This window comes from Chroicocephalus ridibundus, chromosome 3 (genome assembly GCF_963924245.1).
Source record: "Chroicocephalus ridibundus chromosome 3, bChrRid1.1, whole genome shotgun sequence".
In the NCBI taxonomy this organism is placed as follows: Eukaryota; Metazoa; Chordata; class Aves; order Charadriiformes; family Laridae; genus Chroicocephalus; species Chroicocephalus ridibundus.
Window position 1 is genome coordinate 55,894,167 of NC_086286.1, and position 16,396 is coordinate 55,910,562.

General features: G+C 38.9%; 1 protein-coding gene across 7 annotated transcripts in view; it reads left to right on the top strand.

Moving 5' to 3' along the window:
- The window catches only part of UTRN (utrophin), a 391,112-nt gene that overhangs the window by 317,544 nt on the left and 57,172 nt on the right, over positions 1–16,396 (top strand). For all 7 annotated transcript variants that reach the window (XM_063329232.1, XM_063329233.1, XM_063329231.1 and 4 more), the window contains 3 exons: positions 4,795–4,856; positions 5,833–5,907; positions 12,368–12,569. In XM_063329232.1, coding sequence (XP_063185302.1) covers positions 4,795–4,856; positions 5,833–5,907; positions 12,368–12,569 — 339 coding nt within the window. The remainder of the gene's footprint in view (positions 1–4,794; positions 4,857–5,832; positions 5,908–12,367; positions 12,570–16,396) is intronic.

Here is a 16,396-nt window from a genome sequence, read left to right on the forward strand (position 1 = left end):
TTTTCAGAACTTCAGTGAGACGACTAAAAATAATAAACTTCTCATGTATTTTCACAACTTATTAGGTAAAATTGTTTTTTTTTCTATGTAACTTCAGCATCCTTCCAAAATTAGATTTCCATTAGCTTCTCTGCAGGCTTAGTTTTCCATCATTGGGTGTTACAGATTGTTTTCTATAAAAAATACAGAAAAAGGCATTTCTTCACATTCTTAGCCGATAGTTGCCTAGCAGGACTGAATTTTCTGAAGAGTTCCTGTTGTGTCTCTGTCGTGAAAACAATCCATTCAGTTCTACCTAATTGCCTCCTGGGACTTAACAGAAGTTAGGGTCTCTAGAGGAATCAAGTTAGAGCTCTCTTCGTGATGTAGTAAAATCATTTTGCCTGGAAATCTTCAGAAAATGGCTGGAGCACTTCTGTGAGTGAACTGCATACTGTTGTAGTTGCTTACCTTGTTTAGCAACTCTGGTAACTAGCAATTTCGTAATTTCTGGTCCTTTGCCCTAAGGATGGCATCTTTCACATGTACATGTAAAATACATGCCAAGAAAATGTGTAATCTTTTGTTTATCAATTTCCTTGTTCTTGTAGGTCTGATGTCTTGTATGTTATTTGTGTTTACTGAGCAAGGTGTCAGAGAGGAAGGGGAACATGCAAGCCTGCTTTTCTCACTGGGCAATAACTGACAGCAGTTGTAACTACTGCAGTGCATATTTTAGAATAAATTGCTATGTCATGATCTTGCATAAAAAGGTGCTGTGAGATCCCGGTCAGAAAGGTCTCCCCCAATTTCATCAAGTCTGTCTCATCTGTTACGGACATCCAGTACCGAGCGTTTCTCAGTGCTTGATCTGCTTGCGTTAGTCTTGCATCAAAACCACAAAAGTTACTGTAGCTACAGCAGAGAAAGATGGATCTTATTTCAAAGAGCTGCTTTACAAACCAAATCACCAGAAAGCACTTTGTCTTGCATGCCTCCTGTTTGGAGCGCCTAATAAAATGACTCCTCTCTCTGGCAGTTTTATTTGTAGCACAGGAAGGTTATCTGCACACCCATTTTTTTTCTTCCTGTGAAAATCAGTCTGTGTGCACATAAAAGTCCCTGCATGTCATGAAATTGTTATCAAATAAAACTTTGCATTAAGAAATGTCGCTGCTGAGACTGATTCCTCTCCCACAGTTTTTTTTATAGCTCTTTTTAAATTTACAGCTACTTTATTTTATTTTATTTTATTTTATTTTATTTTATTTTATTTTATTTTATTTTATTTTATTTTATTTTATTTTATTTTATTTTATTTTATTTTATTTTATTTTATTTTATTTTATTTTATTTTATTTTATTTTATTTTATTTTATTTTATTTTATTTTATTTTTTCCTCGGCTCTGTCCAGTGTAGTCTGGCTTTGGTGTCTTCTTTCTCAAAAATTAAGCCCTATCCATGGAATATATTTGTGGTCGGTGGTGGCACTGCCCGCAGCAGTGGAGTTGCTGCCTCCTTTGACCTGCGCAGACTGTTGAGTCGGTGATTCACTCGCTCTAAGCCCATTCCTCTTCCCTGCTGGATCCATCTACACAAGCGCTCAGCCAGTACAGGCGGTTTCTCGCTAGGTGTTTTGGGAGGAGGCTGGCACAATCGCGTTCACCTTGTGTAGTCATTTGGCAGCTGTCAGCTAGTACTGACTTTTGGGTAATTATGGACAAACCTGGATGAAGGGATTCTCTCTCACTTTTTTTTCCCCTGTCCCGCCAGATGATGTTCATGGAGCCTCCTTTCTCACATAATCCCAGTAGCAGGTATCTGCCACGTGTGGCAGACAAAAGAACTGAATGATAAGTTTTAAAACCCCGTTAGTCTATACGCAGTCTTGCACAAATGTGTTTCTCTTTCAAATGAAAATAGAAACATAAAAATATTTTCTGATCATTATGTTATTAGGTATACATTTCATGTTCTGTGCTTTTCTCTAAAAAGAAAATGTAGCTGTTCTGGTATTTGCTACATTAAATGGAGAAACAAGACGTTAGTCCAGGATACAGAGATTTTGGATATCTGCTTCACTTTTTTTCTGCTTCGTCTTAAGCACACACAAAATAGAAAAAAATAACATAATTTTTGCATGGCGTGTTGTCATGATTAAAGTGGATCTTAGTCTTTCAGATAAAACTGCTACTGAAATTATATACTTAAAGCATACAATTCCAATAATGAAACTGTTGTTTGTTTTTAAATCTCGAAAGCCCGATTTAAGGAAAAAGTTTGATTGGTAATATCAGCTCTTACTCATTGCATATGGGTTTATAAATTATTTAGAAGCTGGACTTTAAATTGCAATTAGATCTGCCCACATCCTAATTAAGCATTACAGAAGTGTACTGGAGTATAGCAGTATATTTCGGGGCAGGGTGTGTGTGTGTGAGGAGCGGAGTGGGAAGCAAGGATTTATTGAAGTATTTAACAATTTTTTTCATCTTTTATTTTTAAATAAAAAAAGAGAAGGTTTCTGGACCTAGCAAATTTAACAATTTATTACCAGAAAAGAAGAATTTCAAATCAGCTTCTGCTATTGATCCATTGTTGTTTGTGTAGAGAGGCATTTGCTGCTAATAAACCTTTGCACTTCTGCAGCGCTTCCCAGGTGAGATCCTTGCAGCACCCCACAAGTAAGAAATGGATTTCTTCATGGAAACATCTTTTTTAATGCCAGAAAACAGGGAACTGAGAAACAAAGGCTGCAATTCAGCAAAGTTCTTGCCATCACGGCTAATTTTAACATGGTAGTTTCTAAGGCAGTAAATAGGATTTTAGTGAGGTAAATTGCCTGTTGTTTACATGCAGTGTTTGCAGTAATATTCCAGCATTTAAAATACAGTGAAAATTATTTTTATATATACATTTAAAGTTTCTGTCACGGTACTGCCACCTACCTCCTTTACTTTTAACATAGAAGTTTGAAGGTGTTTTAGTTAAGAGTCTTTTCTCAGAAAATCCTAAGAGATCATTTTCACATATGATGTTGTCAGTAAAATCACCAGTCTTGGTTTTTTGATTTGGTTTTTTTGGTCGTTGTTTTTTGTTTACTTTTTTTCTCATTTGCTTGGGGCGGGGGGGCAGGGCAGGGCAGCATTTCTTGATCAGGGGAGTTGAGGTAAACAATTTCCTTAAAACAAGCTTTATTAAACTGATCACATTGGATCCATTTGGGTGGACAGTTGCAATAGGTTTTGTCAACAGAAATCAATTCTAAATGGCCAACATGATAATGATGGCATCCTGCTTAACATGATAGTGCAGATAGTTGGCAGCTTCAGGACTAGTTTTGAGGTTATAAGTTGGTCAGTCTGAATCATTATATTACATTTTATTTTCCTGTTTACTGAAGCTGTATATGTTCTTCTTCTTTGTAATACATCAGGGTTTTTGAGAATGCTGCACAGTCAGTTGCCTTTACGTTAGCCCAGCACCAAACCCAGATACATCCTTTTTTGTTGTTGTTGGCTTCATGGTGATTTATTGGTGTGCCCTTCCAGGGAAATAATTGTCAAGCTACTTGTTTTTGAAGTTACTTTTCTGGACAAGGATAAACATAGTGCTGTTTTAAAAGTGCCTTTCTAGAAACTGCAAACCCACTGATTTAGACAGTGGTATGCCTTAGCTTTGGAGTTCAGCATATCAGAACCTTGACCACCTCATTCAGAATTTGAAACATGAATGTAATTCATGTGATATTATTATCAAACTGAAACCAAATAAAAGTTTTAGTTCAGGAAAAATGTGTTCAGATGTAAAGATGTGCTTCAGTGTTCTGAATTGGGAAGGATTTACTATAGTATTTCAGAGTCAGTCAAGGTCTAACAGAAGATGTTGTTTTGATCACATGTTGTATAAATCTGTCTTGTTTAAACATAATCACATTCAGGACTTTTCCCTGCTTTCAGTTGTCTACTAGGGAATAATCACAAAGAGGAGAAAGAGGATTTATACCTACTGTATTAATAGGATATACATATTTGGTCTATGAACTTCCACGAAAAACACCTCACAAAGTTGTGATGGTGCCAGATATATAAATGAGAGAGTTAAGCCTAGTGACAGAGAGAAGGTGACTCTGGAGACGTAGACCAGATTCAAAGCTGGAAAAGTCACACTGGTGTAAAGAATGTAACGTGGGGATTGTATCCCCTATGCAGAGCCCCAATGCATGCACTTTCCAATAGTGTATCTCAAAAGGTAATGTAAAGAAACGCCCTCAGCACTTCGTTTGGAGCGTGCATTGCCTTTGTGGTACCTGTCCTGTCTCTGTAGCTCTTTGGAGCAGGGATCTTCTGTCCCATTTTTTTGGATCACTGAGGATAAAAGACTTCATTCTCGGTTGGTTTGTCAATTTGTGGGGGATAGTGAGGGAGAATCTATTATGATAAATTATTGTACAGCCATTTATACCAGCTGAAGATACAGCCAGCTACATTTTTATTGTGCTACAGGAGCAGGAAGTTTTACATTTTTACCTTATTAGTGTACCTCTTAGTTTCAGAATCAGAGTTCAGCTGATACAGTCACACTAAGAATCAAAAGTAAATACTGTTAAATATATTGCTATTGCCTAGCTTGGTTTGGGTTAACAAAAAAAAAAATCAAGGAGCTGAGTGGCACAGATCATGTACTTTACTTAAAGAGCTGAGGGGTTTCTCGTCACTTAAACACAGAAAATCAGAGTATCTTTGGGCTTTTGTCCTTTGCTTTGAGTGTCTACGTGTGTTGCCTGAAACTTTTATTACCTCATTCCTTTGTAGTCATGAGACACAGACAACCTGTTGGGATCATCCTAAAATGACTGATCTCTTCCAGTCCTTAGGTGAGTGCATTTCTTAAAATAACCCGTTATGTGATGTTCATTCCATGAGTAAAAGCCTGCATTTTTCTGCTAACCACAGCTGAGTTGCCATGAACTGTGTGTAACAGACCATGTCCCACTTTGCGATGAGACAGACTTTGCAAGAAGCCTACTGCCTTGATCCATGTCATGGTTTTTTGCCTTTCAGTAATTTTAATTCTGAACAATGTACTCTGACTCTGTGCTTTAATGAAGTATCTTGTTTATTTCTTTTAAATCCACAAGGGGTTGTCCAATGATGCAGGCTGCCTGCACCTTTAAAGCAGGATGCTAGTCTGCAGGGAACTAATTTTTGTAATAAATCAGAGCAGCTATGCTGTCAGTAAAGGCTAGTCCATATTATGTACAACTAGTTCAACAAGCCCTGCTAACATCTATATTTACTGTGAAATCTCCCTTTCTAAGGAGTGAAAAGGTAGGATACTGTTAAGTGAGGAAAAATGTTACTATACCCATCAGTTTCTAAAATAGAGCTTATGACTATCTGACTGTCCCTTTCAAAGCACTATTTACAAAGTCATGGCATATAAATTATGACTTAAAATGCCATTTTTTTCTCTGTTACTGTGACCTTTGCTACCCTCTGTTTCTCGTAAGTTGTAAATTATTTGAGAAACACACTGTATTTGAGCACTTTTCTAGAAACTACTCAACACTGCATAATATGTATCTAAAACTCTATTATATGTATATTTATTACATGTGCCAAGATAGTGTCAGGATTTCTGGTACGCCAATCTCAGAGTCAGGAGGCTTTCCCTACAGGTGGATTGGATTGAGGTCCCAAATTCCCGGTTTTATTTGTTCTGATATATCCTATTAACTCATTGAAGAGAAGGGATATCAGACTTTGTCCAAAATGTGAAAATTTTTATGTAAAGGAAAGTTACGGACTCTCTTCTTAGGGCTGCTCACATTTCTGTTTTTCCTCTTTCAGCTGACTTGAACAACGTACGCTTCTCAGCCTACCGTACGGCCATCAAAATCCGAAGACTGCAGAAAGCATTGTGCTGTGAGTTTGGCCTTTGAGACAAACTGTTTCTCAGCAGTACTTGGGGAAGGGAGGGTCAGCTTAAGACCAATGACATTAGCCTTTAACACGGGACCAGAAACATCCTTGACAGATTGTCAATCAACAAAATGGCAGGAAGAATTCCCAATAGTAGGTGTCGTCATTGCAGATAAATAAAATCAATTAATGAAAAAAGTGGTGCAGCAGGTGAGTTGAAATGGTATGCCCACTTAGAATACCTTGAGAAGTCATAGAAAAATAAACATTGAACCTCTTGACTGTTGCATGCTGTTCCTGATACAAACTAGTGTGAAATGATGTGAGCTACAGTCCTGACCTTTGATATAAACTCAGATATCATATGATATTTTTAGACTTCTATTCCATTTTTTTCTTAAGTGTTTACTGCTGCTGGATAACTTTGAAAATGTTCCTCCCTCACATACCTTGCTGGAGGGAGAGACTATCTTGCTGTGTGAATTTCACTTAAAGAGGAGATCAGGCTGCCCGAAGTGTGAGGGGAAAGGATACAGATCTGTATGATTGGCTATAGGTAGCTGGTATTGCTGTACATTTTAGACACAAAAAGCTACTCTGACAAAACAGACTATTAGTAATATTAGTATGTGTATATATATTGGAAGTGTGGGGAAGGGTCTCAGACAGGAAGTAAACATGCATTTCATATGGATATTAGTTCTTCTGCCCAGACCTGTGTTGGCATTTGTCCTTGTTCTTAAGCAATTTAATAATTCAGTCAGTCCACTCTGAAGAGCAGATAGAATTCATCAGCAAGAGGGGATAGGTGTCTACTCAGTAGGCTCAAATGTCTAAACTACTTCATTTCCAAGGTTCGCATCTGTATCTCCAGTTTTCTATATTTGCTAGATTTTAAGAAAGCCTTTGACATTATATCACAATTATGGTTTAATTCAATGGCGAGTCGCATGACTACCACGTTCAAAGTTTAACAGCCTGAGAACTGATATACCAGGAGGTCTTATCCTGGCCTCCAGACTCAGGACTTCTCTGATTCCCACAGCAAGTATCACACTGGGGTTCTGGGCTCTCACCTGAGTCTCCTGTGCAAAGCAAACTCAAGAGTACCCTTTGGAATCATCCTGTCACTGGTATTTCTGCATTGTTCTTGAGAATCAGGATGATAGAAAGAATATATGGTACTTTCTTGGGGGAGCTGAACTAGCTTGTAACTGCTCAATGTTTATTTTAGAGAAATGGGATTGGACCAATAGTTTGATGTAATACAGGAATGGTTTACATTATAGAGAGGGGCAAGACACATGAAGACAAGGAAGATAACTGAAAGGACAAAAAGCTTAGAAGGAAGTGAGATTTGTCAGATATGCACGATCACAGATGAAGCTGTGCCTGAGATGGTAGCTAGCTACTCCAGAAAGCTCGAGTGCATCTATGCAACAACAGCACAGGCTCTTGGGAGTACATCTCACCACTTCTTCATATGCTATGCTGGCTTCTCAGAGAATTTCAAATCAAGTTCAAGATCTTGGGTTCAAGGTCTTACGTTTGGGGGGAAAACGCAGAACCTGTCCTTTGAAAGATTGTTTGATGGTATTGAAAGAAAAACTGTATTTCTTTGGCACAGCCTAGAGCTTCTCTATGGAAGAGAGATGGTTTCACCCAAGGCTGTAATTTCATCTCCCAGCAAGACTAAAGAGCATTATGAGCTTTCTGCTTATCGGCGTGCAAGTTATAAAGTGTGCATCAACATGTACCTGAAAACCAATAGCAAAGCAAGAAACCAGAAAGCAAAGTAAAATTCACCTTGTGCATGCTGCTCCCCAGGGAGGAGTGAAAAAAACTGCACATGATGGATGCGAATCATGCTGCCTGTGTGATAGGCATACAGATTGTCTAGCGACCTGTATAGAACAAACTTCACTTTCATTACTTCTAATAAGCTTTGAGGAGGATCATACTTCCCGCGCTTGCGTTTACATCAAAATGTATCAATTTCTGTAGTAACTGCATTGGTCAGCTCTCCTCATTCACAGATTTCAAAAGTGTCTTCCTGTTGAAGTGAATATTGTCTCCAGTTTCAGGGGAGAGAGGTGGAAAGAGGGCAGAGGGATGTAGTAAGAAGTAAGGAGAATATTCCAGTTTTAAGGAGCCAGGAGTAAAACTGTCATCTCTACAGATCAAATCTACCTCGTTATTTTTGAAACTGCTTACTTGCTCCATCTCTGTCTCGCGGGAGTTGACAACAGCCAAACAAATCTTTATGACATGCACATATTTGACCAAGGATTGATGAAATTTGCAAGAACACAACATTTGTGGGTTTGTAAGAAAGTTATTACAGATTATGCACAAAGCTAAATGCTACAAGAATTTTCTGTCTGTGAACTCATGATGTGGCATAATTTTAAGACCACCTTCAAAAATAGAATCAATGCTGTTCCTTTTGTCTTTGTTTGCTTAGCAGATTATTTCTTGCCAGGGAACAGGTCAAATTCCATTTGACTGTGATGATACTTGGCCTGTTGCTGTCCTGTGAATGGCAGCTGTGATAGCCAAAAACACACAGCATGCACTAACACCTACTGTCTGAGGAAGGGAGAGTGGTTAATCCCTATCTAGAGTTCTTTTCTTGACCTTTTTTTTTGTTGGTGGTTTTGTTTTAAGGTAGGGAGTCATCTTCTGTGCCCCTGCCATGAGTTGCTTTAGTCTTCCATTGCCTTTCCTGTAATTTTAACTGTGGATGGTTTTTAAATGTGGTTGGGTGCAGAATGCTTCAGGAAGGCTTATGTGCTAAGGCAAAGAAAATGTCAAAACAAATCACTAGAAAATGAGATCACTGTAAAATGTGACAAATTGCTGTCACAGTTGCAGTGTGTGCCTAACTGCAAAGGCCTTTTTGGCGAGAACTCCAAGGGCAGAGCCGAAGCAGGATGCACAGTCCCTCTTGCACCTGATAGATTTTGACTTTGCAGTGAGGACTGGTAACGGGGCATTAGTGCTATACAAGCACGTTCAGGAGTATGTAATTGGAGAACTGTACTTTGGAAAACTTGCTGATGTCAAATCTCTCTTCTAAGTCTTTCCTCAGTAAGTGTCAAAAAAACATGGCGCTGGGGAAGTTTTTTCCCCCCACGTCCCTTTAGAAGCAGGCAAGTAGAGTTGTGTTTCATCTTGTTCTGTGTTTTGGAAGGTAGATTCCTGCAAAGACTAATATAGGTGTGTATGTACCTACATGTATTTATTTTGCAGGAAGCTGAGGAAGGTTGCAGGTTGGAAAGAACAAATTCTTGATTAGCTTCTGTGTCTCAGATTATGTGAGGCAGATGTACTAAGCGCACTTTTCCGCTGTAGCACAAGAAGAATGGGGCCAGAGAGAGAATCCTGTGTTCTAGTTGTGCTGGGCAGCTCTGCAGCACCAGGCCCTGACTATAATATTTTATTCTTGTGCAGCATACTTTAGCTCATTTTCAAGAAATTATATATGCCCCAGATACTGAAGTGGAGTACTGGAATGGAAAAAGAACAAAACAACCATGTGTATTCAGAATTTCTGTCACTGAGCTCCTCTAGGTGATTTAAAATTTAGGAATGCTAATAGGTATATCAACCACACAAGGCTAAGGAATGAACATTAAGGCACACCAGACTACAAGCGAGAGCCGTGTAGACTTCCCTCAGCCATCCAGTCTTTTGCAGGAACTGGTATCGTTCACAAGGTCACAATACAAAAGCTCCATAGCAATAGCTGCCTATTTGCTGTGGGGTTACAGCAGTCTCAAATTTGCCATCAGCAGCTGCATGTCATTACTTGCTCCTGAGTCTGCCTCTCACATCTACTTGAACCATGCTGAATGACGTGATTTCTGTTTATAGTTTTCCTTTGGGAAAGTCTCCTCGCTGCAGAAAGGAAAGAAATGACCCTTGTGGCCATTTGCTGGTTAACAGCAGGATTGGTCGCTCAGCACATTTGAGCGGATGCAGAATGGTACTGCAAAAATGCACTAAAAGCTGTGCACAGTAGTCTTCATGTCAGCTATGGCATATGAGTTTCAGGTTAGCTTTTCCCCATCTGCATAAACGGAGTTTATTTCAAAACTTTCAGAAATGGAAATGTAATGAGAAAATAAGCCCCTTTGCATCAGCTGACTCCAGGAGTGCTGCTAGTGGGTAGACCTTACCGGGGCAGGATAACTGCTTGTACCCAAAGTTCATTCAGCCAGGTGAGTACTGAAGTAAGCAGGAATGGAAGTAATTTCCTCTGGTTGTTCTCCCTGAATGGTGTAATCCGAAAGTGTAAGTTTTGCTTACAGCAGCAGAGTTTCCTGAAATGTGAAATATGAAAATACTGAAAGTACATCTCCCAGTTCCCTCTAGAAATGTGAAGGTGAGATCTTAATGCCAGCAGATCAAGACATGAAGTTAGCAGCCTTACTCCACTGTCTGTTGAATTGCTGTTTTCAGTGCAAAGATGATTATGCTAAGCCAAGCCCAAAGGCTCCAACTTTCTGGCATTACAAAGCATTCCAAATTTTCACTGGCTATAAAAAGGGCTGTCAATCTGTTTTAGGAAGCCGCTTACCTGCTTTTAGCCAACCCTTACATACATTATAAAAACATGTTGATAAAAAACCACTGCCAAACTGATTGCAATAATTTTGAGGGGTTTTTTTCCCCCCTGCAGGTCATGAAGGAAAAGCATGAAAAGTGGCCATCTCTCCTGAGTGCAATATTTATGTGATTGGGTAGCACGTTATAGTTTTGCACCTGGCTTCACCCCCTCCCTTCACCCCTCAAAAAATAGTCTGTGTTGCATTGTGGTGTGGGTTTTTTTTGTTGTTGTTTTGTTTTGTTTTTAAATATGCCTGTGAGCCCTTTCCAGTGTATTACACGTTTTCCAGCTACTGTAGAAGATTATGCTGCAGTGTACTGCCAAATACTTTGGCTACCTCAAGTCAAACTAGTGGCGAGGTGTTTTGCTGCAATTAGCAGTCTGTCTGTTTGGTAAATACATGGCTGGCATTTATTTGCAAGCTTAAGAGATGGGCTTTTAGAGAAAGAAAAAAAATATAAAAAGCAAAGAAACATAAAACCCGTTCAAGTATGATGCTGTAAAGTTAGAACAGAATGTACAGATGTCTGTGAGGGAGAGAAAAGTAAGGTCTCCAAGGTACTGTTTTTCATTTTACAGTGGTGTTAGGAAAGGTAGACTGAGGAAATGGGATTGGGAATATAACCTTCTTTTGGCCTATAACCTTATCTTTTGGTAGATGCTCATTGAGTTCTTGACAGAATTGTTTGTAGTGGTAAATATTGTCTTGCTCCTGCTTTGTTCTGCTGGACTTATTTTCCAGCCCAAGGTAGATTTACACAGACCTGCACAGACTGCTCTTCTAGGGTCCTTATTTAACATTATTGGTGCAGAGCAATTTACAGCACATGTGGGACTGTCATGTTTCATTTCCTTTGAGAGATGACATATATAGTGTAAATGTGTTACTGGCTCTCCAGAAACAGCGCTGTATGAGTTCAGAATATACTTCAACTTCATGCTACATACACTGTAGCAAGCATACTGATATATTGCAAATATTTTTCTTGCTAAAGTCCTTGCTTCTGTCAAGAAATGTCACTAAGGATTATGCCACCTTCTGACTTATATTATTCTTCCTTCTTTCACACCAAAATAAATTTCCTCCTTTTCACATTGTTTTGCAAAAGGAATTAAAGAGCTTATTGACAGGTTTTTGTTTTCACCATGCAAACTCCAGATTTTCACAATCGCAATCACTGTGGTTTTGGGGGAAAACCTTGTCACATCTAGGTTCACCAGCTGCTTATAGAAAGCATGCTGTAATAAAGGAGATCAAAATATTTTTCATGAAAGCGTAGCATTTTTGTGTTCTTGAAAACTACAATAAAAATTTTTCCAGTGTCCCCCTGCTTTCTCTTAAGTCTTAATTTAGCAACTGTTCTTCAGTTAATCAGACCTCAGTACATTCCTACTGCATTTAAGAGAACATTGTTACCTAAAAATTTGCTTCGCTTTGCATTTAATCAAAAGTGATAGTCCTTTAATGGGTTTCTGCTTTATGGTGAATGCAAAGAATCCTCTAAGCCTAGTGGACACCCAGTGTGCATACATCTGAAGTTAGGATCCTCTAATTACGCAGACTACTTCAGTGGCGTTTTAAATGTTCTTCTGAGCTGTGCAGTGTCATTATGGTATTCTTGTTGATTCTTTTTTTTTTTTAAATATATGGTACCAAAAATACTGTTGACTCCTCATAGAGAACGGTTTTTCACTATAATGTTACTAAAGGAAAGCTGCTTCTTGGCAAGTCGTCCGCAGTGTTTGCTACAATATGCACATGAACAAGTATTATGAATGCTGTGCTTGGGCATCTGTATTCATGCCTTTTTTCTTTTTCCTTTTTTTTTTTTCCTAATCACCTGTTGTTAGTGGACCTGTTGGACCTGAACACGACAAGTGAAGTTTTCAAACAGCACAAGTTGAGTCAAAATGACCAGCTGATTGGTGTCCAGGATGTGATCAGCTGTCTCACCACCATCTATAGTGGACTTGAAGAGAAACACAAAGACATGGTGAATGTTCCTCTCTGTGTAGACATGTGTCTTAACTGGCTACTCAATGTGTATGATAGGTAAGTAACAAGTCTTTGTTCACAGTGTGTACCCCAGTAATTTAATATAGTATTAACAAAGCATAAAACGTGGAGACACATTGGTTATTTTTGCACATGTGACTTATCAAAAACACTAGACTTATAGGACTGTTGTATGTTTTTTCGGAGTTACTTTCTTGAGGAAATGTTCATGGTAATAGAAGAATGATAAAGCCTTAAGAATTTATTTAATAAAAAGTCATATCTTTCGATAATTTTGACTCAGTATTGGAAGTGCAGTTCCTTGAGATGACATGTTTCTTCTGCTGTCCTGCTCAGATACAGTGAACTAACGTTATGCTGCTTACTAAAGAAATATTGAAAGGGTTTCAGGAAATGTATATGTGAGTAGAGAACTGGATATGCTGCTTTAGCTGTGTTCCTGATGTAAATGTTCCAAATTGCCCAGATTGTTTGCTATTTGTACCAGATCCTATTTCTGCTACAGGTTGGTGATGGTTTTGTTCTCTACTTAACGCTTAGTTAGTTGCATGCCCTAGTGCTGGCTGAGCTCCCTGTCCTGAATCCTCTCTCAGGTGGTGGTTGTTTTGATCTCAGCACTAAAGCCTCTCTGATGCTGGAGGCTGAGTGGTGTCCTGGTCCCGGCTCACTTCCAGCACCTGCAGTTCCTGCCTCGTATCACTTCTGAGTGCTGGTGTGGTGTCATCCACCTGCCCTGGTCCGGGCAGCAAAGCTGTATTTCCCCAGCGGATCGTGAGTTTGCCTCAATAATGTTTCAGGATGCTTACAGGGAGAACTTGTGGGTTTATTTAAATGCGTGTCTCTGATTTTCTGAGAGAGCACTGATTCTTAGAGGACGTGCAAAAGTCCACTCCAGCAGCCCCTTGTGGTTTTGGCCCATCCTTTCTGAGCCCCCAGACACTTCTTTCTTCTGCTGAGTATCAAACTCTGACCTCTCTGCCCTGCCCCGCACTATATGAGCCTGTCACCTACTATCAGTACGTTTTTATTTAGTTGTGCTTTTGAGTTGTGAGTCTGTTGCCTGTTTTTCTTAGTGGTGGTTACTGTTCTCATCTCCCTTCTGTAGTAAAAACTGGGAAGAGACTTGGTTTCCATCAGCTCCTCAATTCCCTATAATGTACCTCCTTATATTGCTTGAGCAGAGGCATTTTGGGACTCTTCTGGAGCTGACTAAAGACACAGAAGTGCAATATGTATGGGGTGTGGTCCCTTCAGTGTCTCTAATGGAATATATGCTTTAGTTCAGAGTTATACACAGAATTACAATCAGAATTTCTAAGCTGCATGAGGTGGGTCAGCAAATTTCTTTCCTTTCTCAGCAGTTGAAGATGGAAAGAGCAAAAGTATTTCTTGAGTAGTGATAGAAATTCTCATACGTGGCTTTGCAAAAGAGAGCTCCTCGATGTATGCATTATCCTCACTATGTTCACTCACTTAATCAATGCCAAATTCTGCAGTTCATAGCTTTTTGCTTCCCCCCCACACCCCCGGAGGATTACATGCCAGTAGTCCTATACTTCGTGGATATTTTATTTTGTTTTATTTTTATTTTAAATATTGTGGTAGGGGAGAGGGAGGGAGGGAACAGAGTATTACCATTTGTCATTTATGTGCTGGCTTTGGCATTCAAATATTGCTGTTTAATATTGTGACATTTCTGTTAGTTGGACTTCTCATCATTACTGCTGGAAAATTGGAAAGCCCATCAAATAATGACTGGGACTTCTTCCTGCAATTATTCTTATTTTGCAGAGCTCGGTATTGTCAGTGAATAAACACATCGCTTGCAAATAGAGCAGTAGATCAAATATGTTGCCTGACTTAAATGTTATTGGTTATTTAGAATAAGAGACTTAATAATGTCAGATATAAATAACTACTAATTTTTTGTAGTTACTGGTTGGGTGGTTTTTTTTCAGATTGATCACAAATCCATTATGTTTTCTTCAACTTACTTTTGCTTCCTAACTTCAGTTAGAAGTCAGTTGTTTAATCTGTTCATATTGAAAATGCACATAGTGAGTAACAAACCTTTCTTTCAATAACATTTCCTGTTGCTCCCGTTTCCCCTTGCTTGTTATGTTGAAAGCTTTAGTATAGATAATTCTTCAAGCTGATGAGACTTTAATCTTCAGTCAAACTTTGAAAAATGGAGGATGAAGGTTTTCTGAGATAAAATTACCTTTTACACTATGTTTCCTTGCTCCCCTTTGAAATCCACTACAGGAAAAAAAAAAAAAGCTGAAAGAACAGGCACCAATTTTGAGCTGCCTTTTTTTTTTTTCCAGTTGGCCTTTAGGAAAGAACTAATTTGTGTCTTGGCATTTCCATTGTTTATTGCACTGGTGTTGTACATATACAATGTTTCAAATCGTTAAACTGTCTACAAAAAACATCTGTTAGTCGCATGCTATTAACCGGAGATTTAATTACTGATACACGGATTTATGGCAAACGGGGTAGTTCTTCAGACTTACCTACAGATGTCTTTGGCCCTTAAAAAGAACCAATTTATTTTTAGAAATAGAAAGCAAGTCTGTTGTGTTCTGGTATTTTCTGACACATCAGGAATGATTCATTCTTCAAGCTGAGTAGAGGAGAGAAACATTGAATTTACTCAGTGACTTTGACTTCTTCAAGGACTCAAAGGTTGTTCCAGGCAGAAACATCTGCCCTGTAAACGTCTTCCAAAGTGAAAGTATCTTGTTTTTGTTAGCCCAGAGAAATTTTTTTTAAATGAAATTATAAATAAACACATTGCATTTTACAGCGAGAGCTGTGAAGGAAATTGTTTGCTCTGTGAAATCATTTGGCCAGGCCTCTGTTTAAATCATCCAAAAGCAATAGCTGGTGGTTATTGTTCTGGACTATATACTGTCAGATCTGCTAAAATCTCCAAAAGTCATTTATATGAAATGGACTGATAGCTTTCAGTACTAATGGAATAACTCAACACCCCTTGAAATGAGTTGGTTTACATATTTTGAAGTCTGTCATACATAATACAGAATACAGGCACTATTTGTGGGTAGTGACTCATTATTTCAATCAAAATTACCCGACATCCATAAGGAAACTTTTACATGCATTGTTTTTAAAGTCTTGCAACGTTTATCTGACCTCTTGTATTTCAACTTTAAAATTTTCTTGATTTTTGTGGTGTTAGGATACTTTTGATAATGCATTCTTTTAAATTTAATTTCTTTGGTGCATTAGTCTAGGAAGGCTATCTGTGGTGTTGCACGTATACTAACCTTTTCCATATGATCAAACCTGTCATCGTGATCATTCTCTATGGCCCAGGCCTCCCCTGAAGAATTACATCTTTGTTATTTATTGTTGCACTTGTATACCTGGCAAATTCTAATACCAGGTTGAGTTAATATCCCAGGCCTTACCATCACTTTAAGTTCAGCAAAATTTGAACTTCTGAGGAATGAGAAGGATGAGAGACCTGCTCAGTCAGCCTTAACTTTATGCTCTGGTTTTGACAGTAGCTGACGGAAATTTTCTGCATGCACTCCAGTTGCATTCCCTGCGTTGATAAGAGCTGTCTTGATTCATAGAGGACTCAGCGGGAGCAGCTTGGCAGGCTGTGATAGTAGTAAGAAGTGCTCTAGGAAGGACTTGGCCCTCTGTCGGGCAGGAAAATGGGCTCCTTTGACTCACTCCTCTCTGGTTGATCAAGGGGAGGCATCTGTGGGGGCCTTCAGAGATCTGCCAAGCTGCCTCCTGTTGCTGGGTTATGTAGATAACTGATAGCTACTGTCCTTGGTAGGCCTTAATTGTAGTGTCAACACTGACCAGGCTTGAGAGAGAGCTCT